At 45.4% G+C, this 24,696-nt stretch overlaps 1 protein-coding gene across 15 annotated transcripts in view; it reads right to left on the reverse strand.

The window, feature by feature from the left end:
• Window positions 1-24,696, reverse strand: part of SH3KBP1 (SH3 domain containing kinase binding protein 1) — a 378,310-nt gene that overhangs the window by 142,859 nt on the left and 210,755 nt on the right. For 9 of the 15 annotated variants that reach the window (XM_070067164.2, XM_070067168.2, XM_089324878.1 and 6 more), the window contains one exon: window positions 18,185-18,390. In XM_070067164.2, coding sequence (XP_069923265.1) covers window positions 18,185-18,390 — 206 coding nt within the window. Of the gene's footprint in view, window positions 1-18,184; window positions 18,391-21,993; window positions 22,069-24,696 lie in introns of all 15 variants that reach the window. The other 6 variants (XM_070067166.2, XM_070067161.2, XM_070067163.2 and 3 more) reach the window with 1 other exon arrangement.

Consider the following 24,696-nt stretch of genomic DNA (forward strand, 5'->3'; position numbering starts at 1 on the left):
TTGATATGATCACACACAAAAAACAAATGTGGAAGCTGTCACAAGATGGTGAAGAAAAACGTGTCATCAATGCTATAGAATTAGTATTCTGAATTCAGACAATGCTTTTTCAAAACCACCTTGTAAAAACATAATTAGGTTTTGGGAAAATATACAAACCTATGCAGAGGGATGCCAAATGATTTATTTGGCTACTACTTCCTCAAGGTCAAATGTAACTTCCTACTCCATAAGGGTGGAGTGCATAGAATGACCTCTTTCCAGAGTCAAGAGAAAACACACACCAGCTGTGCAGTGAAGAAACCTCAGGCTACCTCAGCCAGGGGGACACCAACAATGACAGGCCTTCTTCACAGTATTTACCTCGACATGTGATGAGAACACATCTGGTTTTCTTGCTAAAAACTTAGCACTTAAGTCTAATCATGAGAATGACTTCAGACAAATGCCTGTTTATGGGCATTCTACAAAACTCAAAATGGCCAAGGCCATCAAAAACAAGTCAAGTTGGGGTGGGCATTTGGCACAGCACTTAAGACACCACTTGGGATGGCCACATCCCATTTGAAGAGCCTGGGTTCCAGGCCCAGCACTACCTCTGATTCCAGCTTCCTGCTAATGCACACCCAGGGAGGCAGCAGATGATGGCCCAAGTACTTGGGACCCTGCCACCCAACTAGGAGACCCAGATGGAGTTCAAAGTTCTTGGATCTGGCTTGGCATTGCCCTGGTTGTTCCAGGTATCTCTCTCTCTCTCTCTTCCACTCCCTCCCTCCATGTGTGTGTGTGTGTGTGTGTGTGTCTGTCTGTCTGTCTGTCTGTCTTAGCTGCTCTGGGTCCCAAATAAAGCAAACATAAATAAAATTTAAAAGAAAAGTCTGAGATCCAAGAAGGGCAAAAGGAGGCAGGAAACTAAATGCTGTGAAGGATCTTAGATGGGATCCTGGAACAGAAAAAGGACACTGGCAAAAACTAAGGAAATGTTAGTAAAGTGTGGATGCTATTTAATGACAATATGGTGATATTGGTTCATTAATTTTGATGACTGTACCATATTAATATACGATGTCAACAATAGAGCAAACCAGGCATGAGGTATGTAGAAATTCTATCATCGTTACAACTTTTCTATAAATCTAGAACTACCCTAAAACAAAAATTTAATTACAAACTAGAAAGATAAAAACTGCAGAATGTATATGTAAACAAATAAATGTGAATGTGTGATTTATAGGTATATGTGATTATGTCCAAGTTTGTCTGTATGCAAATGCATCTAACAGTACCCTCTCAAATTAATTTTTAAGAACTGTCTTGGGGGGCCAGTGCTGTGGTGCAGCAGGTTAAAGCCCTGGCCTGAAGCACCAGCATCCCATATGGGCACCAGTTCAAGTCCTGGCTGCTCCACTTCCAATCCAGCTCTCTGCTATGGCCTGGGAAAGCAGTAGAAGATGGCCCAAGTGCTTGGGCCCCTACACCCATGTGGGAGACCGAGAGGAAGCACCTGGCTCCTGGCTTCAGCGCAGCAACGGCCGTTGCGGCCATCTGGGGAGTGGGGAGTGAACCAGTGGATAGAAGACCTCTCTCTATCTCTGCCTCTCCTTCACTCTCTGTGTAACTCTGGCTTTCAAATAAATAAAATAAATCTTAAAAAAAAATTGTCTCGGAAGCTGGCGCTGTAGCATAGTAGGCTAAGTCTCCACCTGCAATGCTGGCATCCCATATGGATGACAGTTCGAGTCCTGGCTGCTCCTCTTCTGACCCAGCTCTCTGCTATGGCCTGGGAAAGCAGTGGAAGATGGCCCAAGTCCTTGGGCCCCTGCACCCATGTGGGAGACCCAGAAGAAGCTCCTGGCTCCTGGCTTTGGATCAGCACAGCTCTGGCCATTGTGGCCATCTGGGGAGTGAACCAGTGGATGGAAGACCTCTGTCTCTCCCTCCATCTGTTACTTAATCTCTCAAATACGTAAAATCTTAAAAAGAAAAGGAACTGTCTGTATATCTTTGGACTATCTAACAACAAAGATAATAGAATGCTGACTCCTAGGTTTTTCATTCCCCAAACACACAAATTTTCTTGGAAAGGAAACTTGGCTCTTCTTTCATTTCTGCTGCCAACAAAGGCAACAGCGGAGGCCCAGCTTAAAGAGTATGCATGAGGTGGGCCCATCTGCCCCTTTCCAAGAGCTACTAGAAGTTCCTGGTGCCTCGCCAATTAGTCATCAAGCACGAAGCCCTGGGGCTGGCATCTCTCCCAGCCACTTCCTCTCCTATCTCCATTCCATGTTCCTTGGAATCGCCTTAGTCACCTCCCTCAAGTGCAAATCTGCTTCTTCAGCAGTTCACTAGCCCACCAAGAAGTTCCGCTTGTAAGTAGTCCGCTGAGTCCTGCCCACCTTCACCACTGCCAACACACTCTCCCCCGCTTCCACAGAGATATGCTCTCTCCTTGTCCATACACAACACTACCCGGACCAGGAAGCCCCACTGTCCATTAATATTGCCCCAATAAAGCTTTTCTTGAAAAGATCTCCAGGATACCCCAGCCTTGCCTTCTCAACCTCCAGAAAGATCAGTAGCTCCCTCTCTATACACACTGCTGCTTTGTCATTACTGTCTCTTGGTTATAATGACTTTTCTACATGCCCATTTCTCTCTGCTGTAGAAACAATCCAAAGCATTAAAGGAGAGGCAGGCCTGTATAGGACAGCTGCTGCAAGGTATGAGTTGGGGGAGATGTTAACTCTTCCAATTAACTACACCAGACCCAGCCTATCCCAAATAAATTTCCAGGTAAAAATTTGTTTTCATTATACAAATACAGTATGCAGACATGCCATCTCGTCAATCCCTTTCCAAATAGATAATCACCTTTATGTCATTTATACAGAAATCCTAGAGCTATCACTGCTCATCTATGACATTCAATAAAGCCTCAGTGAATGAATGAATGAATGAATGAGCTAATTAAGGAACAAATGGAAGAGTGAATCTGTAGACCACAAACACATCCCAAACTGATGATTCTTCCTTTACAATTCTACTGAGATCAGGACAAAACACTATCTTCATTCATCCAGTTCACAAATATTTATTGAAGGCCAACTACAGCTTAACAACTATTATAAATACAATGGTGACTAACACAGACAAGATCTCAAATTATGGCACTTCTTTCTAGTGGCTGACATTTAAGACTCAGTAATGGGAAACAAACAGCTACTACAGCAATAGCAAAATTCAATTGTACTCTCAGAATGTGAAATTCTCCATAATGAAATATTGAACTGAATCTGGAAATGGAAGTGCCATATTTAGGTCCTCTTTCTGTTCCAACGACAAGGACAGCAATAAAAACAACTACCTGCTTTGGTGTGAACACGTGTCCCTGGAAGTCAGGGGTTTGGCCTCCAAGTCTTAGTTAATGGTTCTAAAAGGGGGTTCAGAAGTAGGGCCTTTGAGAAGTGATGGGATGGGATTAAGACATTAGGGTGGAGGCCCCATGATTAAACCCAATGGCTGTATAAGAGAAAAGCATCCCTGCCTTTGCCTATGGGAAGCTCTGCACCACCTTGGGACAATACTAGCAGTAACTCCACCACTAGAAACCAAAGCAATGGGGACACAGAATCTTGGACTGTGAACCTTCAGAACTGCGAGCTGAAATAAAACTTTCTCCTTATAAAGGTCAGTGCATCAGCTATTTCATTCAAGTAATTAAAAACTGCCAGATACACTAGCATTAACCAAGTGATTATCATATGCCAGGCACTTTTCTATCTCTTACATGTTATTTTATCCTCATAATAACCCAGTGTGGCAGACTTTATTATTATTCTAATTTTATCGATTAGGAATTTAAAACATAGTCAAGTAACTTATCCCACCTAGAGGTAGCACTGGGATTTGAACCTGGGCTGTCTGGCCTGCATTTCTTGATAACCCCTATACTAGTAAAAACACAATTTTAACAACTTCCAGTAACATGATTTTTGGCAGCAATCTAGTTGCAATTAAGTATTCCTTAGAAAATATACTGGGTTATTTTACATACATTTAAAGATCTATATATAGGTTGGTGTAATGGTACATGAGGTTTTCAGCCACAGTTTGCAAAACAGCATAGGCATTGCACACTGGAGTGATAATTCGAGTCCTGGCTGCTCTGCTTCCAATCTAGCTCCTTGCCAGTGTGTTTAGGAAGGCAGAAGATGGCCCATGTGCGAGACTAAGATGGAGCTTCTGGTTCCTATAGCCATCTGGGGACTGAGCCAGAGGATGGAACATCTTCCTTCCTCCTCCCCTCACCTTGTCTTGGGCAACAGGGAGGGAGACACAGTGAGAGATTTTCCATCTACTGGTTCACTCCACAAAGGACCACAACAACCAGGTCTGGGCCAGGCTGAAGCTAGGAGCCACAGAGTCTATACTGGTCCCCGCATGGGTGGCAGGGGCCCAAGTACTTGGGACAGCTTCTGCTGCCTAAATTTGCACATTAGCAGGGAGCCAGATAGGAAGTGGAGCAGCCAGGAATCACAGGCAGCAGCTAAACTCACTATACCACAATGCTGACCCCAAGGCTATTATATATTTTATGGGGAACCAGAGGTAGATAGGAGGTTGAAGCTTCCAAATATGAAATAAGAAGATGGGGGTAGATGCTGTGGCATAGTGGGTAAAGCCGTGGCCTGAAGTGCCAGCATCCCATAACAACATCAGTTTGAGTCCTTGGTGCTCCACTTCCAATACAGCTCTCTGCTATGGCCTGGGAAAGTAGTGGAAGACGGTCCAAGTCCTTGGCCCCTGCACCCGTGTGGGAGACCTGGAGGAGACTCCTGGCTTCTGATCGGCGCAGCTCTGGCCATTGCAGCCAACTGGGGAGTGAACCAGCGGATAGAAGCCCTCTCTCTCTCTGCCTCTCCTCCTCTCTCTGTGTAAGTCTGACTTCCAAATAAATAAATAAATCTTTTTAAAAAAGAAGGTGGAAATGTTAATCACTGTGATTGCTACAAAGTGTATAAATATCTTGAAAGACCACAGTGTACCCCATAAATATGCATAACTACTGCCTGGTAATACAAGAAGTAGGGAACTTCTTGTGGAATCTTATAAACATGAACTAAAAGGACTGACAACAAGAAAATACACTAGGGTGAGCATTTTAGAAAGTATGAGGATACTTCAAAATCTTTGTGGGAGCAGGTATTTGGCCTAGGGGTTAAGACCTCACTTGGGATACCTGTATCCCATATTGGAATACCTGGGTTCTGTTCCTGAGACTAGCTTTCTGCTCATATGCTACCATAGGAAGTAGCAGGTGATGTCTCCAGTGGTTGGGTCCCTGCTACTCACGTGGAAGACCCAGACTGAGTTCCCTGCTCCCGGCTTCAGCTCTGCACACCCTGGCCAATGCAGACATTTGGGGAGTAGACCACCAAATGGGAGCTTGCACTCTCTCTCCATCTTTCCCCTGACTCACCCTTTCTACACTGCAAATAATTAAGTTTACAGAAATATAATTTTAAGTTCATTTCAGTGGAAAAGTTTTTGAAATTTATGCAGTGTATTTTTCCTAATACATGTTTTCCATGAACTTTTCGAAGAGCCTCTGGTATGCATGGATTTCAAAAGTTTTGCATAATAAACTTACCTTTTAATCGCATTTTCTAAGAATTTTGAAGTACCTTTGTATGTATTAAACACATAGAAAATACATATAGAATAGTAAACAGCACCCATTGTGTCAATGAGCAATCCTATAATACTGTCACTATTTGTGTTTACCTTTCCTAACAACCTCTGACTTTCACTAGAATGTTCTCTGGAGTGAAACAAATGAAAATCTGGGGGCTGGCGCTCTGCCGTACCGGGTTGGGCTGATGACTGCCATGCCAGCATCCCATTTGGGTGCAGGCTCGACTCCCAGCTGCTCTACTTCCCATCCAGCTCTCTGCTGTGGCCTGGGAAAGCAGAAGATGGCCCAAGTTGTTGGACCCCTGCATCCGTGTAGAAGACCTGGAGGAAGCTCCTGGCTCCTGGCTTTGATTGTCTAGCTCTGGCCATTGTGGCCACTTGGAGAGTGAAGCAGGGCATTGAAGTTCGTTCTCTCTCTCTCTCTCTCTCTCTCTCTCTCTCTCGGCTTCTCTGTAACTCTGACTTGCAAATAAATAAATAAATCTAAAAATAAATTTCATTCAGCACAGGCAACCAGTGGGCATCTTTTGTTTTTAAATATTTATTTGAAAGAGTTACACAGAGAGAGAAGGAGAGGCGCAGAGAGAGAGAGAGAGAGAGGTCTTCCATCCACTGGTTCACTCCCCAGTTGGCCAAAATGGCCAGAGCTGGGCCAATCCGAAGCCGGAAGCCAGGAGCTTCTTCCTGTCTCCCATGCGGGTGCAGGGGCCTAAGGACTTGGGCCATCTTCCACTGCTTTCCCAGGCCATAGCAGAGAGCTGGATCAGAAGTGAAGCAGCCAGGACTTGAACTGATGCCCATATGGGATACCGGCACTGCAGGTGGTCCTTTACCCACTACGCCACAGCACCAGCCCACAGTGAGCATCTTTCACTATCTGCTCATGAAAAAGAACAGATTTACCAACAGCTCAAAAGGTGCACAAAGTTCTACCTTTTACCCAAAGTGAGGTACATCCATTATTGTAAGGGAGTCAGATAATCACAATAAGGTTTTGACCCAGTGTGCATCACTGGCCCAAGTATATATGATTCGCTTCTGGAAATCCCCAGAGTTTATTTCCACTCTTCAAAGAATGGGTAACATAGCTGTCTGCGTTTTAAGGAACAAAGAAATTTTTGTACATTTATTGATTTATTGATTCTCAGACTTGGCTAAGACTAAGTGTAGATGTCCACGTTTTAATGTAACATAATTATATAGCCTAATGATTTTTCACTAGAACGAATAAGACTACCTGAGATATGTATCAAAGTATTAACATTCTCTTACTGAAATTTGGCTTAAAAATGATTACTATCTCATTTATATACAATTTTAATTCTAATACTCTAAGAAATAAAAGCTACACTACTGTTACCATAATATAGGCATTAAGTTGGGTGACTGTCATTCTACAAATAGATTCCAGATGATGAGAGTTGAAAGAGATCTTTCAAGCAAAAGAGAAAAAGTCACTAACGGAAATCAGCCAAGACAAGACCATGGCAAAGGAGCTTCTTGAAGTATTTCTTTTTAGGAAATCCAGTAAGCAACAAACTTGGCAAACCATGAAGTTTCAAGATATCCTTTCTGATCAGGCAAAGAAGACTGCTTTTCCCAAGAGTTAACGGAATCAAGACCATTAGTGCCTAGAGAGCCTGGGTCTGGAATAGGCTGGCACCGAAAAGCTAGCATTATTCTGTATAATGTCGAGTCAGGTTAGGGCTCAGAACTGAACTGAGTATTGTAATTTACCTACCTGTGTGTAACATCTGACATGCCTTTCCCTAAATTAGTGGTTCAGCGTCACCATCTGAGTGACTCATAAGAAGGGAAGGAGCCTGGAAATAAGAAGGCCAGGCTGGAGTCTCTGAAAAGTGGCCTGATAAGGAAATTTCCCCTCAGTTCCAGGTGAGAGACACGGGTACCAGTTGTATTCATGAGAATATGCCCCATCCTGAGCTGCTTTGTTGCTTATCTATCTTCAGACTCCAGACTAATGACTCCCAACACTAATGCTACTAATGCTCTCTTCCTATCACTAGACTTCTTTATCCACCTGTCTGTTGATACCTCCACTTGATATTACTTTTTTAATATTTTTTTTATTTGAGAGAATCACAGACAGTGAGAGGGACAGAGAGAAAGGTCCTTCCTCCGTTGGTTCACTCCCCAAATGGCTGCAACGGCAGGAACCATATTGATCCGAAGCCAGGAGCCAGGTGATTCTTTTAGTCTCCCACATGGGTGTAGGAGCCCAAGGACTTGGGCCATCCTTCACTGCTTTCCCAGGCCACAACAGAGAGCTGGAATGGAAGAGGAGCAGCCAGGACTAGAACAGGTGCCCATATGGGATGCTGGTGCCACAAGCAGTGGATCAACCCACTGCGCCATGGCGCTGGCCCCTCCACTTGATATTCCTACTAGTACCCCAAAATCCAGGTAGTCTAACCAATGACCTTCCTCCCTAAGTATCTTCCTCCTCCCATGTTTTCTCTTTTTAAACTTTATGTAAAGTATAAAAGTACTTCCCATTCCTTCTCCTCCTTTAGTATTTTCCTTATAATTTTTTTTTTGACAGGCAGAGTGGACAGTGAGAGAGAGAGACAGAGAGAAAGGTCTTCCTTTGCCGTTGGTTCACCCTCCAATGGCCGCTGTGGCTGGCACGCTGCAGCCGGCGCACCACGCTGATCCGATGGCAGGAGCCAGGTGCTTCTCCTGGTCTCCCATGGGGTGCAGGGCCCAAGCACTTGGGCCATCCTCCACTGCACTCCCGGGCCATAGCAGAGAGCTGGCCTGGAAGAGGGGCAACCGGGACAGAATCCGGCGCCCCGACCGCGACTAGAACCCGGTGTTCCGGCGCCGCAAGGCAGAGGATTAGCCTAGTGAGCCGCGGAGTGGGCCAATATTTTCCTTATAATTTTAATGACGACATATTTCTCAATTTCTTTATAAACACAAGCTTAACCTTCCACCAAATAAAGATTTCAGCAAGTAGTAAGTAGAAAAACCACTGTTCTGTAAGAGTATAGACAAGGGCTATGAACAACTGTGAAACTTTAAAATGTCAATTTTGCTCATATACATTACATTTTTTTGCACTTTGTATATTAGTTACCACAATCAAGGACAAAATAGGATATTTGTCTTCTTGTGACTGGCTAATTTGACTAAGCATACTGGTCTCCAGTTGCATCCATTCTGTGGCAAAAGAAAGGATTCCGTTCTTTTTATGGCCGAGTAGTAGTCCATCCATGGTCTATATACATAATTTCTTTATCCAAGTATCAGCTGACACATGTCTGGGTACTCCATATCTTAGCTATTGTGAGTTGAGCTGTTATAAACATGAGGGAACAGGTAACACTTTCATATGCTGATTTCATTCCTTTTGGGTAAATTCCCTTGAATAGAATGGCAGAGTCATATGGTAGATCTATTTTGAGATTTCTGAGGACTCTCCATACCACCTTCCATAACAATTGCACTAGTTTACATTCCCACCAACAGTGTATTAAGATATCTTTTCCTCCCACATTCTCACCAGCATTTGTTATTTTTTGATTCTTGGATGATAGCCATTCAACCTGGGGTGAGATAAAACCCCACTGTGGCTTTTATTTGCATTTCCCTGACGGCCAGTGATCCTGAGGATCTTTTCATGTCTCTGAAGCCAGACATAGTGATTGCCCAAAGACTCGGCTATACCCCATGCCCTGTCTCACAGCCATAGAATTCCCACAGTCATAATGTGCAGGGCTCCTACAGTCCCAGGGAGCAGGGGATCCGCTCTCGGCACTGTGAGCCCCCCACATCCACAGAGAGCGCCATAGCATTTCCAGAGCCAGCTGCCTGCCTGATACAAGTTGGTTGGTCCTCCACCTTAACAAGTCAAGTCTGGATACCTCGATAGAGTGAAGGGAGCTGAGAGCTTCACAGGTCTAAGTGGGCACCCTGCCCCCGATCAATCCACCAGGACAAACTCAAAGTCAGTGGGGACTGCAGATTTATCTCTCCAATAAAACCCCTGATCCACCTGAGGGCTGCAGCAGCCTCTACTCACCTTATGAAGATGGCACTTCCGGCCAGCACCACGGCTCACTTGGCTAATCCTCCACCTGCGGCGCTGGCACACTGGGTTCTAGTCCCGGTTTGGGGGGCTGGATTCTGTCCTGGTTGCCCCTCTTCCAGGCCAGCTCTCTGCTGTGGCCCGGGAAGGCAGTGGAGGATGGCCCAAGTGCTTGGGCCCTGCACTCCATGGGAGACCAGGAGGAAGCCCCTGGGCTCCTGGCTTCGGATGGGCGCAGCGCTGGCCACAGCACGCCAGCCGTGGCAGCCATTTGGGGGGTGAACCAACGGAAGGAAGACCTTTCTCTCTGTCTCTTTCTCTCTCACTGTCTAACTCTGCCTGTAAAAAAAAAAAAAAAGATGGCACTTCCTCCCTGCTCTTTGCTGGGCACTCTGGTGGGGGTTGCAGAGGAAAGCAATGTACTCTCCCTTCATGGGGTTAGGTGGGCACCCTGCCCCCGTTAGCATCCAGGCAGCCAGACTCGAAGTCAGTGGGGTTCATGGGGTCCTCCCTCAGGTAACATCACCAGTGTCATGAGCTGCCGCAGGTTCTCACCGTGCTACAAGAAGACGGCATCCCCTCCAACCACCGGCTGAGGAGCAGGGACAGTTGCCCCTCCTCCAGCTGCTCAAGTCAGTTGCCCAAGGCACCATCTTGAAATCTCCTTTATCCTCCACATACTATCAAACTTCCTGATCCCACCTTCAAAACATTTCGTCAAGTCCATTCCTTTCTCTCTGTGATAATTCAGTCCTTGAGACAGAGCATCTCTTACCGTAATGCTTCCTTCCGTGTAAAGGCAGTTCAATTGTTCACCCTCCAAACTCAACTGGACACTCTTGGCACTCTCTGCCCTTTCTTCACTCTCCCCTTGGATGGTGAAATGACTTATCTGATTGGTGAACTTGGGGCTTGCTCCACTCAGGCCTTTTTCCCTTTCTTACAGCTGCCTTCCTTGCTGTTCCTCAAGGGAACCTGGGCCTAAGCTAGTCCAATGTTGCTGAGACTACGTAGATAAATCTAAGTTTGGGGGTCAGCTGATGGGCCCATCTGGCTTTCACACTCATCTATAGCCTCCAACTTTGCCTTCTTCAGTAATAACACTGCAACATAATATGATGCACAATTGATGACTTTTCACAAAGTGAAATAAGAGCTACATAAGTAGAGGTGTGCAACACGTTCATGGGAAAGGATCAATTCTTACCAAATCCATATAGTCAATGCAGTTGCAAACAAAACCCCAAGAGATTTTTGCTTTTGTAATTTGCTTTGTTGTTTTACTCCAGTGTTCTTGAAGAGAAGAAAAGATCAAGGCAATACAGAATGGGCACAAGGACAAAAAGATCATCAGAACTGGAGTCCAGAAAGAGATCCACACACACAGGGCCTCGTAAGTTATGAAAAAGGTGATACGGCCGGGAGCTGGCGCTGTAGCATAGCAGGTGCAAAGCAACAGCCTGCAGTGCCGGCATCCCATATTGGTGCCGGTTCGAGTAACAGCTGCTCCACTTCTCATCCAGCTCTCTATTATAGCCTGGGAGGCAGTGGAGGATGGCCCAAGTCCTTGGGCCCCTGCAACCACGTGGGAGACCCGGAAGAAGCTCCTGGCTCCTGACTTCAGATTGGCACAGCTCCGGCTGTTGCAGCCATTTGGGGAGTGAACTGGTGGATGAAGGTCTTTCTCTCTTTCTGCCTCTCCTCTCTGTAACTCTACCTTTCAATTAAGTAAATAAATATTTAAAAAAACAAAGGTGATAGGGCTGTGCAGTGCAGCAAGGATCACCCTTTGAATAACAGTGCTGGGCTGAGTAACTATACTGAAAAAAATTAGCAAAAATAATATTCTGGGGGCCAGCACTGTGGCATAGCAGGTAAAGCCACAGCCTGCAGTGCCGGCATCCCATATGGGGGCTAGTTTCGAGACCCGGCTGCTCCACTTCTGATCCGGCTCTCTGCTGTGGCCTGGGAAAACAGTAGAGGATGGCCCAAGTCTTTGGGTCCCTGCACCTGCATGGGGGACCCGGAGGAGGCTCCTGGCTTCAGATCAGCGCAGCTCTGGCCATTGCAGCCAAGCTGGGGAGTAAACCAGCAGATGGAAGACTTCTCTTCCTGTTTCTCCTTCTCTCTTTCAAATAAATAAATAAATCTTATATAAAAATAATATCCTGATTTTCCATTCACAAACTCTTCTTATTAATAAGCTGATTTAGAACCTAGGTTTTGGAATGGGGAGTTATTTATCAGAAGTAATCCATGTCATTGTCACTTCTCTTCTGAATTTTATTCTACTATTTTCTGTAATACACTCCTCACACTGCCCTTAAAATGCTTTCTCTAAACAGCCTATCTGATCATGTCACTCTCTGGCTTAAAACCCTGTGCTTCTTCCCCACTGCCCTCAGGATCAAGTCTGGACTGCTTAACAAGTCTCGAATGATCTGGTTCCTGCTTCTTTCCCCATCCTCATCTTTCCCCACTTCCAGCAGGAGCCTCTAAACACCATCAGGGCTTCTTCCCGACTTCGGGGCACTGGCCCATGTTGCTTTTCCCACTTTGGTGACTGTGTTCCTGTGCTTGACAAACGCTTCCTGGACCCCTGATTCAGAGCCTGAACACCACACATGAACCTACACACTCCCGCCTCCCTAACAATTCATCATTTCCTGGTATATCTGAGGGCTCCTTCAGCATGGCACTGTCATTCCCGAGTGGTCACGTCACTTCCCATTTACTTTTCTGCAGCTCTCTGAGGGCAGGCATCTGATCTTTCTTACCATTGTATCCCCACAGCCAAGCGTAGAGTGAGCTCTCGAGAAGCACTGGCTGAGCTCAGTCACATTCAGTTTCTCAGGCATTCTCAGTGACCCATGAGGTAAGAAAGGGAAAGAAGACTCACGTAGCAGATGGCCCGACTCAGGCCAACTCTGCCCAGGTCTCTCAGTCAGGACAGTGGTACCACACCCCTTCAATATTCTGATCTCTAACTTGGTTCATCTTCAGTCACAGAGAGGAATGCATTCCAAAATGTTCATGGAGAAATGGAATTAAAAGGTAAGTTTATTTTAGCATGAAACTTTTTTTGAAGTTCATGCAGTTATTTTTTATAATATGTATTTTCCACGAGCTTTTTAAAAATCCCTCATATTTTCCAATATTTTGAAGTAACATATACTTACATCCGAACTTAGTTTAAATGATATATTCTTCTCTAAGTTTCCTTTTTCTTTAATGATTTAGCAAGGGAAATTTGCAACATATGCAAAAATGGGAGTATAATGAACCTGCACACATACACTCAGTTTCATTTTTATAAAGATGTATTTATTTATTTGAAAGGAGAGTTAGAGAGAGAAGAGAGACAAAGAGAGAGATCTTCTATCTGCTGGTTCACTCCTGAAATGGCCACACTGGCCAAAGCTAAGCCAGGAGCCAGGATCTTCTTCCGGGTCTCCCCCATGGGTGCTTTCCCAGGAGCATTAGCAGAGAGCTGGATCAGAGCAGAGCAGCTGGGACTCCAACTGGTGCCCATATGGGATGCTGGCACTGCAGAGAGCAACTTAACATGCTGCACCGCAGCGCCAGCTCCATACATCACTCCATTTCAACAGCTGTCAACCCCTGACCAATCCTGTCTCCCTAATGTCCCACCCACTTTTTTTACCTTCAGGGCTACTTGAAGCAAATTCGAGACAATATATCATGTCCTCCATAAATATGTCAATTAAATGCTACTTACATAAGTCATTCAGAGGAGTACCTATTTGGTAGTACTTTTTTTTTTAAAGATCTATTTTTCTTAGCTGATAGGCAGAGTTACTACTGTCCCAGGCAATCAGCAGGGAGCTGGATCAGAAGTAGAGCAGCCAGGACTCAAACTGGTGTCCATATGGGATGCCAGCACCACGGGTGGAGGTTTAAGCTACTATACCACAATGCCAGCACCCTCCCCCCTTTCTTAAAGATTTATTTATTTATTTGAAAGGGAGAGTTACAGACAGAAAGAGGTAGAGACAGAGAGAAAGGTCTTCCATCTGCTGGTTTACTCCCAAATGGCCGCAATAGCAGGAGCTGGGCCAATTCGAAGACAGGAGCTTCTCCTGGGTCTCCCATGTGGATGCAGGGGCCCAAGCACTTGGGCCATCTTCCACTGCTTTCTCAGGCCATCAGCTGAGAGCCGGATCAGAAGAGGGGCGGCCAGGACACGAAATGGCATCCATACGGGATGCCAGCACTGAGGGCGGAGGCTTAGCCTACTATGCCACAGCACTGGCCATTTGGTAGTGTTACAAAGATTTAAAAGTGGGGTCCTTCCTTATAGCTCAGGAAGAGAAGCAAGAATGCTTATCTCTATTTCTTTATGCACAGTGGTAGAGGAATGTTACATACTTTCCCTTCTGGTATCTAATCTATTCGTAGTCTCTGGATAGGGGGATATGGACTGAAACAGGTAAGATTAGCACAGAATTTTCTACTGACTGAGAAAAAGGAATCTCAACACCTCACAACCTTGAACAGAGACCCTAATATGATGCATGTGGCTGCTAATGATTGTCAGATTCCTTCTTTCCTCTTATCAATGTTATTAAGCCAGCCATGTCAGGCAGCCAACTGTCCCCGCCTGAGCAGGAGGCCAGCTGGGGCCTCAACTGCCAGATGCTGCCACATAAGATCCAATTGGTGTTTCTGCAAAACCAAAACAGCAAGCTCCACTCTCAAAGGAAACTTTCTTCCTTACAAATAAATCTTGGGCACAAAACTGTCTCAAAAAGTGATGAGAACCAGGTTGTACACTAACAAAATAATATCACACTCATCAGCTCTTGTTGCCAGGTTGCACAATACTATAATGGATCCATAAATCTATGCAGCTATCCATGGCGCCAACAACAGGGGACGGGGTAGTTCCAAATCGTCTGAGACGTTGTAAAAATTGTCTGCGGACAATAAAGCAGGCTGGCAAGTTTATGCTGTCCCTAGAGGCTTCCCAGTGAAAAGTGGGTTAAGGCAGCTCCCAGCACATGGTTTTATTCTGCAAACAAACCAGGAATCAGGACGCACATGCACTTATGCATGCGTCATGTACTTGATGAAGTTAACATTTCGTGACACTGAGGCCTGTGTGATAAACCTTCTGTTTTACAAAGGCATGCTGAGTACAAGATGGCCCAAGTCCTTGGGCCCCTGCACCCACGTGGGAGACCTGGAAGAAGCTCCTGGCTCCTGGCTTCGGATCAGCACAGCTCCAGCCATTGCGGCCATGTGGGGAGTGAATCAGCAGATGGAAGCCCTCGCTCGCTCTCTGCCTCTCCTCTCTGTAACTCTGCCTTTCAAATAAATAATCTTTTTCAAAAAAATAAAATAGGGCCAGCGCCGCGGCTCACTAGGCTAATCCTCTGCCTGTGGCACCAGCACACCAGGTTCTAGTCCCAGTTGGGGCACTGGATTCTATCCTGGTTGCTCCTCTGCCAGTCCAGTTCTCTGCTGTGGCCCGGGAGTGCAGTAGAGGATGGTCTAGGTCCTTGGGCCCTGCACCCGCATGGGAGACCAGGAGGAAGCACCTGGCTCCTGGCTTCGGATCGGCACAGTGCGCCAGCTCTAGCAGCCATTTGGGGGGTGAACCAACGGAAAAGGAAGACCTTTCTCTCTGTCTCTCTCTCTCTCTCTCACTGTCCAAAAAATAAAATAAAATAAAAATATAAACAGACGTGCTGAACTCTATTTCCAACTACACATGGTCACATGAGCCAACCTAGCCTCCTCATTCTACAGATGTGTGCAATCTCTAAAAGGCTGTGTTAATATGGGTTTCAAAAGTCATGCGACAAATATTTTCTGAGCCATACTTTGCTCTAAGCACATAGTATACATCAGTGAACAAAATACATGTTAAAATAAGAGTGTCAATTGTTAAATCAACAGCAGGAGTCACTGTGCACTTGCTCCTCATGTAGGACCTCTGTCCTTAATGTGTTGTACTATGCGAGTTAACAGTAAAACTAATCTTCAAACTAAAAAAAGAAAAAAAAGAAAAAAAGAAATCAATACTAGATTAGAATGCAGGACATGCTACGGGAAACAAAATACATAGTGCCCGGAAGTAGAACAGAGTGAGGTTGGAGCCAATGCCGGAGCGGGCGAGGGGGTCAGCCAAGTGGGCAGGTAGAAGCAGAGTGGCCCTGACAAGGGAACCCTTGTGGCAAACATCTCCAGTGGTCATATGGGTGGCGTGTTTGAGGAAAAGCACCAAGGGAGGGAGTCCCAGAGTAATGGGGGCCGGGTCACCTGGGCAGCAACAGGACTTTCACTGTCGTCCTTAGGGGAGCCTTGGCAGAGTGGCATGATCAGTTTTCAGAGGCTCGCCCTGGCTTTGCTGAGACTAGAGTGTAGGGAGAAGCAAAGAGGCAGGAAGCTCTATCAGGAATCAATGGAGCTGATGAGAGGCAGGTGGATGCTAGACATACTTGGGAGGCAGCACTCAAGGGGTTTCCCAGGGGCTCTGTCCTGAGCAAAGGGAAAAGGGTAGCACCACCTTCAACTGAGATGGGGAAAGCTAGGGGGACGGAGGGGGACGACGATGGTTCGGGGTTTGGACAAAGTGATTTGCATTTAAGATCTCCAAGAAGAGATACTGAAGTAGGCAGCTGGAGACATGCCTCTGGGATTCAAGGAAGAAGTGTGCTCAGACAGAAACCTGGCAGTATAATATTTGATGCTGACATTCCTATTAATAATAACTCAATTGCTGGGGCTGGCATTGTGGCACAGTGGGTGAAGTCGCTGCCCACTACACTGGCACCCCACACCAGAGCACCAGTTCTACTGCAAGCTGCCCTGCTCCTGATCCAGCTCCCTGCTAACACACCTGGGGAGGCAGCAGGAGATGGCCCAGGTGCTTGGGCCCCGCACCCGTGTGGGAGACCTGGATGGAGTTTCCTGGCTCCTGCTTCAGCCTGACCCCGACCAAGGTGTTGCAGCCTTTGGGGACGGAAGCAGATGGAAGATCAGTGTCTGTGTCTGCGTCTGTCTCTCTCCCTTTTCAAATAAATCTTTACAAACTGAATTATTATTCGCAGCTAAAACAAATGAACACAGAAAGTGTTCATCTACACAAAGAGGAAAAAGATGAAGAATCAGAAAACAAAGAAAGAAAGAAATTATTTGCTTATTGAGTCAACAGTCATGTTCATTGCAACCGCTGGAATAAAATGAAGGAAAACCATATCCACAGTCCCTTCCCAAACTGGGGCTGATCTCTAAACATTTCCAGGAATCTGAATGTAGCCACGTGAAATAGAAGTGAGCTCACAAGCTAGTCCAGTAACCAGATAATCTTCCAATCCTGAGAAATAGCATACATTGATTACTGAAAGCAACAATGCTGGCTCAGAGAAGTTTCAACAAAAGCAGTGTTTAAGTGACTCAGTGTTTAATTTCTAGTTCTCTGCCCTTTTCTGCCTTATTCATCTCTACGGGGATTAAGCATTCAAAAAGCTGCCCTTTCAGGATTTGTTTCTACTGTGTGCTAACACTGGGCAACGCTGCTGGGGTGGGGGTGGAAGGTCTGCAGCGGCAGAAGATGATGCCAGCTCTAGAATTTCATCTCACCCAACAATGCAAGCACATAAAAGCCACTGATCACCTACATCAGAGATGTTGCCAATATGCCATCCCCCAAACCTGCTGGCACAGAAGTCCAAGCAAAAATGGCACCAGCAAATCCAATTAATGAACATTCCTTAAGCACAGCACGAGTGTTACCTTACTGTAACTTGGAAAATTCCACAGTACTTATCAACTCCTAAGCAAGGCTATGATATTAGAAGTGTACCACAGTAGACGTCACTGGCAGCCACAGGTACCAGGGCCCTGAGTGTGTTGCCGTGGCAACCGCGTACTCAGCAGCAACAAGCTGGCTGCCTCTTGCCAGAGGCAGAAGGAAACAGCCAGCCTCCTGATGGGAGCAACCCAGGGAGCCACAACACAGGCCTCTCCATCAGTCACACAGGCGGGAGACTGCCTTGCAGCAGGCTGGGATTGTCTCCACCCCAGCCTTAGAGGGAAAACTCTGCTGCAGCAGCCAAGTCAACGCACCCGAGCATGAAGCACGAGAGAAACGTACAAGGAGGAGAGAGAGACTGGCGACTGTCTGAAGGGTGCCAGGGTCACGTGTTTAGCTGGCTCCAAAGGATGGAGAAGCACTGGCCATTTGAAAAGCCATCAGAGAAACAGTCCCTGGGGAAGAGAGCAGGACATCAGGGACCAGGCGACCATTCCCACGCAGAGGGAAGGCCTCAAAAGGGGGGAGAGGACCAGCAGCTGGCACATGAGGACACCAAAACCCTCAAGAGGCATCACCGGCTTCTCACACCGACACCCACCATGTACTTTCAGATATTCCACATTAGGGTGAAATAAAACAGGAACTGTCAAACATACCTTTTCCACTGGCAGGAAGTCGTTTTCTACTTCAATTGACCTTGGTCTTAGTTTGATTGGCTTGTCTTTGAAAATATCTCCAAAGCCCACTCCCTTAACTTTCTTGGGTTGGATGGCTGCAGTTGCTACCGTCCCATTGGCACCTTCCGATTTGGTACTGCTCGAGTCACCCCCATCACTCTCGGAGCCTGTCGTTTCCCTTAAACCTGTCAAGAGGGGGGAGGGGGGAGAAAGAGCTCAGAAATCAGCCAGAGCCCTAAACGACTCCATTAGCAGTCAGCGGTCACCTGTAAAAGTGTCACCGCACACAGGATAACTCGTACTGGACGTGTGTATTCGTCGTCTTGAGTATGCTGAGGATGGCTTGTCCTGAGATTTTTGTTGTTTTTTTTTTTTTTTCCAATCCCCCTACCCTCAGCCTTTAATTTTCAGTAGAGAATCAAACACAACTTTCCAGATACTTAATTCCAAAGCAGACCTCTTCCTACATGTGAAATTTCAGCCCTCTTCAGCCGGGCCTGCTCGCGATCCAAACTTGTTTTGTTGTAGCCTGGGCAACAGCCACCCTAGCACCCATCCCCGCCTCCCCACCCCGGAGGTACCGCACACTGTACCTCCAATCTCTCTGACTCATGTCAATTAGCAATTAGCAATGAAAGGAGCATTTCCTAAAGGGAAACTGTAAAGCTAAAAGCCATTTAAACAAATTAGCAATTAAAGAAACCACACAAAATTTTGACTGCCAAGGAATTAAATCTCTTTGGATGGCTTCACAAGAAATAACTGCATGCAGACACGTGTTTCTAGGAAAGCATTAAACCACACTTGACATGAAGCCGATTTCACCAGCAAGGTGATGGCGTTTGTTAGAGGGAAAGGCAGCCGCCCTCCCAGAGGCCAGAACGCCCCATGCTCTTTGTCTCTCCTTTAACACTATGGCCTTCCCCAAGCTGAATCCCATTCCTCAGAATGCTGGAGACATGACACTCTTCCTCTGACTGCTTGTGACATATGTGGGAAGGCACAAAACAGTTATCAGCAAGACAACAGGGACACATCACCTCCCCAGATTCTTTTCTCGCCCAGGCTCTGCCCACAATCAGGATCCTGAAAGGAAGAGCCTATTAGTACCAAGTTAATGCCTGGGGATACACGCACCCTTTGGTGGTCAGTGTATTAATTAGGCCATCAAAGGGTAGGATTCAAAGGAGAGCTTATGGAATATCAAACTGTGTCCCTAAACCTGTCGCTAAAAGCCTCTAGATGATAGGATAGCTCCTGTATGATGTCTCCTGATCATACAGATGCCCTTGGGATGAACATGTGCCATCAAATTCTGTTCTCTATTAGGCAATCAGGTATTATCTTCCCACAGGTGAGGTGGCCTCCTACTCTCAAAGAATGATATACCAAACACATTACAAAATGTTGGAGTCAAACAAATAGGAAGTCTCAGTGCAGGAAGAGACTGTTCAATGAAAACACAAAATACAGACAAGGTCATTATAAATTGCTAACAAATTTCAAAGTCAAATCCTGAAAAACAATGGTTTTGCTTGTTGTTGTTGCTGTTTTTCATAAAATGGTATTTTTGAGCCAAAACAGTGGGGGAGGAGGAAGACCCTTGGTACACATTTTCATTAACTAACGAGCAGCATTCGTGAGCAAGAACAGAGGACAGCACAATGAGGAACAGCCCACAACAAGGGGGTTGGCTGCAATTCACAAGTCAGGATTTGAGTGTGCAAACACGGAGAGCTCCCCCAGGAATAGCTAGCCATCCGTGGGTTTATCTGTTCATTGTTTCTGGTGATATCGTTGCTGAAGATAGCATTTTGGAGTCTAAATATTGTGTCATTTCTCCTTTAACAAGTTCGTTTTGCTGTGTGGATTCTTTCTACGTAATAAATGGCCTGTATATTCTTTTTCTGGTTTGGGAAGAGTCATTTGAGGGCGAAAGAAAGAAAAGGTTAGTGGAAAGAAACCATCAGCTCTCCCTCCCCCATCCCCACCCCACCAGCAGCAGCACCACCACCAGACAGCAGCAGGGCAAATGGATTAGCTCTCCAAGGGCGGAATCTGCGGGGTTCTTCTATCATTAACATTAGCCAGAACCACAGGGTTTTCCACCACTGCCATCCTCATTTCCCGGAGCTCTGGTTCTAGGGATTTGCTGCCTTCTGGACTTATCTTAATAATGTGTTAATCACGTGAGGGAAGTACCCCACATTAGGCAGGGAGAGGCTGCATAGTTATCCAACCATACAAGCATGACCTGGGAAGAAAACACACAGCAGCTTTTTCTTCCAGAAATTCTGTAGTCTGGTTCTAGCACTTGTAAGTATGTAAGTTAAATATTTAAATTACCTGCATTGGTGAAATGGCTCAAAATGTAGTTTTTATATTATAACTCAAAATATAGTTCCTGTTTTTTGGAGGGAAAGAAAGGGGCCTTCATTTTCATGTCTCTGTGGTGTCGTATATTTTAGTTATCGGTACCCATTATGCACATTATGCTATAAAACATACCCACATCCTGTTCACAATGCCAGGTGACACTCTCAGGCAGTGCAACCCAGCCTGCGAACTGCGGCCTGGGGCCAGTTCACCGAGGGCTGATTACCAGTGTGCAGTGAGCCAAGTGCAAAAAGTGCGCAGATTTGGAAACACCTTTAGCATTTTAGCAGCGTGCACTGGCCTGACCTCTGGACGTGTGACCAGGGGACCTGCCTAGGTTAACAGGGTACAAGAGCCATCCAGGAGCTGGCAAACTCCCGCAGTGAGGCGTGGGCAGCCAGAACACCACATGCGAAGTCATGTCCTATGCAGGAGGACCATGCATCTGTCTAAGGCAGACTAGAAAGAAAATAAAGGTGAACAGGGACCGTAGGAGAAGCACAGCTCTGCTGTTCGTGTCAGAAGCCTCTGTTTCATCACATCCACTGCACTACATATGTGCACGTGCAGACGTGTATATGCACTCTAAGGTGGATGCTTTCCTTCTAGCTGAGCAAAACACAGCCTCCTTGAATTTGTTTCCACCACTCCCATAACTGTCCGTTTTCGTGTAATTTACCCTACTCTGCTTCAATGGATCTCTTCAGATCCATGAGGCGTCTTTTTCTGTCTATAATTTCATATACACATATAGAATGTACCATGTGGCCAGAACTGTTCTAAGGCCATTATGAGATCAATGCATTCATCTCATTCATTTCCTTCCCCTCAACTTTTGGCAGCCTAATTTCACAAACACAATAGGCTGGCTACACACTGGTCCTGTCCAGAGAAGTCTGTTGTGTGGTGATTAGCTGCACAAGCAAAGCAAAACTCCATTTCTGGCATGGACTTTCATGCCAAAATCTTATTTTGTTGAATCGCACAATGACAAAATGGTTTACTGATTTCCAATGACCACTCCAAAAAAGCAATAACCATGAGAGGTTGATGTTTCTATGGGAAGCCATCTCATACCACCCCAGAAGCCCAGAGATACTGGCACAAATACATATGCCATAACAAATGCCACTGCTCCCTTCTCTGCACGCATGGTCATGCACGCATGTCACACATGATAGAGGCACAAAGCAAACAAGAAAGCACAAGGGGCCAACGCTGGGAAGGCTCCTGTAGCACACACCAAGGAGATGGCTCTTATCTTGGGCAAAATAAGTCCATGTCCTTGGATCAGAAATTCACAAAGACACTTGGCATAAGCGCGAGCAGCTCAGGATAGGACAGCTGCATCAAAAAACACAAGTCCCCAGATCTTATCTTTACAATTGCCTCCTGCTGTTAAGGTCACTCACTGTAATAGCGTCTGTGGCCCTCCGTCTTTCCCGGCGCAGCTCGGTACAGAATTGTCCCTTCAAAGGTAGTCTTTCCTGACAGTGAATGAGAGAAGAGAAGGGGAGAGAAAAACAGAAGGGGAAGGGGAGCAAATGATGGCAAAAGAAGGAAGAGGAAGAGTCTTTAACTGAACTTGCCTTCAGTGAGCCCACTGCAAGAGCTTCACCCACAAAATTCATCAGACACCATTAGGCAGGATTTAAGACCGTCACAGAATGAGCCCGAAGTCCCCATGCAGACAAGATGGCACTGAGCACCCAGAAGAGGGGCGGCCTCTGCAACTGGGCATGTAGGTTATGCCCAGTTCAAACCTGGAAAGCATTTCAATGTTGTAACTCAAGAAAATGAAAACCTCAATTAACTAAGGGGAATCCAATATGCTGGATTCCTTAATTAACTCAACTCTACAAGACAGTCTTCTCTTTGGAGGATCTGACCTGAGCATGATACAGATTCAGGCCCATTGTCCTTTATCTTCTATCCCTAGTGCTCTATATGATAAAAATTGATATTCACGCCTTCAAGATTCTAAATAAGACACAGAATTCTCTGCCACAAATTGATCAGCCTCAGCATATTTATGCAAGTAAATGTACTGGTATATTATAGGGGAAGTTTTACCAATCAGGTTTGCAACCAACAGTGGCATCCCCATCAATGGAAAGGGTTTTCGGCTTAGTACTAAGGGCACCAGAAAACCCTGTTTACTAAAACATCTTAATTGAGGTTGTGCCTTATCAGTCAGGAGACTGCTTCTGAGCATGAGGACATAGGACTCACCCCAGTAGGAAATGTCAAATTATCTTTTTTATTCTTTTTACAAGTAGAGGTTATCAATAACAGGAGACTGAACACACGGCTAAAGCCCAAATGTCTCTTAAGTACACAGAATACACACATATTGCCCAGTTTCAGTGTGCTCACACCCACCCACCCACCCACCAGTAGACACTCACACACATACATACAAAGGCTGTACAGAGAGTATCAACAGTGGGTGAAATGATCTGTTAAAGGCAAACTCAATTAATACATGCATACTTGAAATTATCTAAGAAATCAGTTCAATTATGGCTTGTGAATTCAATACTCAAACTGAAGACCAGTAATAGAGCTTCATAATAGGGCTGAGAGATGAAAACAGGTGGTCTCTATTTATAGAGAAGCAGAGAGGGAAAGTGAGGGGAGAGAGCAACTTGTCTCACTTTTTAGAAACACTCCACGTGAAAATGGGAAACTCAAAAGGAACCATAATGATAGCTTCTGGGCCTTATCACTCCTAATAGATGAAGGAAATGGGGAATGATCAGACCAAAAACTGGAGCAGCATCAGCTATTTCCAATTTCTGTAACATGATGGTGGTATACCCTTATTTTAAAATCTGGCCTCTTCAACAGGTATGCTCCATCCAATTAAAGCAAAACCTGAGGCACTCAAATCACTGGCTAGCTATGTCAGAACAACCCAGAGAAGTATCAAAGTATATCAAATGTTCTTGTTAAATTTGCAGCTTTTGAGGACTTTGATATCAAAAGCAGAGCAAGTACCAGCAACCAGTTTTTATTTGAACAAATTTTTACTCTGCTTCATCTTAATCATTAAGTAAATATCACTCCTGAGGTACACAGCCATTTTGTGAGTGAGAATAACAGTATTCATGCGAGTGTTAGAAAAAAATAAGGGGGCCGGGAAAAACATAATTCTTTCAATAATGTTCCTCCAAATACAACAGAACTTTCATGTGTTCTTCCCTAGAGTCCAGTGTAAGAATCACTGAGGTAGACCGTGATCCTGAAGCCTGGGAATGGTCAGGCCTTCTGTAAAGTGTCCCCATCCGCTGGTTGCATGGCAATCTGAGATGCAGCGTGTTCTGGGGCACATGAGGACCCCCAGGCACTCTAACTGAAGAGCCCAAGAGATGAGCCACTGGAAAGGTCACAAGTATGACTGACGTTGAGCTGACAGGAAGAGGGAGCCTACTGTCACCGTTAGCAGTGTTGGAAGGCAGCAAACATTCTTCAAAGAAGAACTTTTAAATTTGAACACAAAATCACATATTTATGAAAGCATCTCGATTTGTCTGAAAGTCTGTTTCATCAATTTGCTAACTGCTCTTGGCTGCTAATAGAACATCAAGCACAAACATCATCGACTCTCACAAAGGAAAAGGTCGGGTGAGGCCACAGAGCAGAATTAGTCAGCCTGGTTTCTTTTTACGTGTGACGAGCACTGAGTCACGTGATGCTTACAGTTCATGAAACACTATTTCTGCACCATATGACGGCTTTGTCACGTGTTTTCAAAAGCCACCTTCTTCTTTGTCTAAGCTTCACAAGTCACTGAAAGTATCAGAACCTAAACTTTTAAAATAAGGAATTGGGAAAATAAGAAATTCAATTCAAACTGAAAACCCAGAGTTACAGAAAGATAATGCAAACTTTTTCCTTCTGAAGACCGAGGAAATAGCTGAAAATGTTTCTAGAGCTACAGGATTTTTTGTAAGAAAGAATATTTCTAGTTTTACAGCAATTATTAAAGCTGAATATCAGAAGCATGTTAAAAATATAAAAGATACATTTCTGTCTTCAACGTGTGGCAAAATATTATGAAACTGAACAATAGTCATATCTGGATTTCTTCGCCACTAAGTGCAAACAAATTT

Source organism: Oryctolagus cuniculus, chromosome X (genome assembly GCF_051225735.1).
Source record: "Oryctolagus cuniculus isolate XC-2025 breed Fujian yellow rabbit chromosome X, ASM5122573v1, whole genome shotgun sequence".
Classification (NCBI taxonomy): Eukaryota; Metazoa; Chordata; class Mammalia; order Lagomorpha; family Leporidae; genus Oryctolagus; species Oryctolagus cuniculus.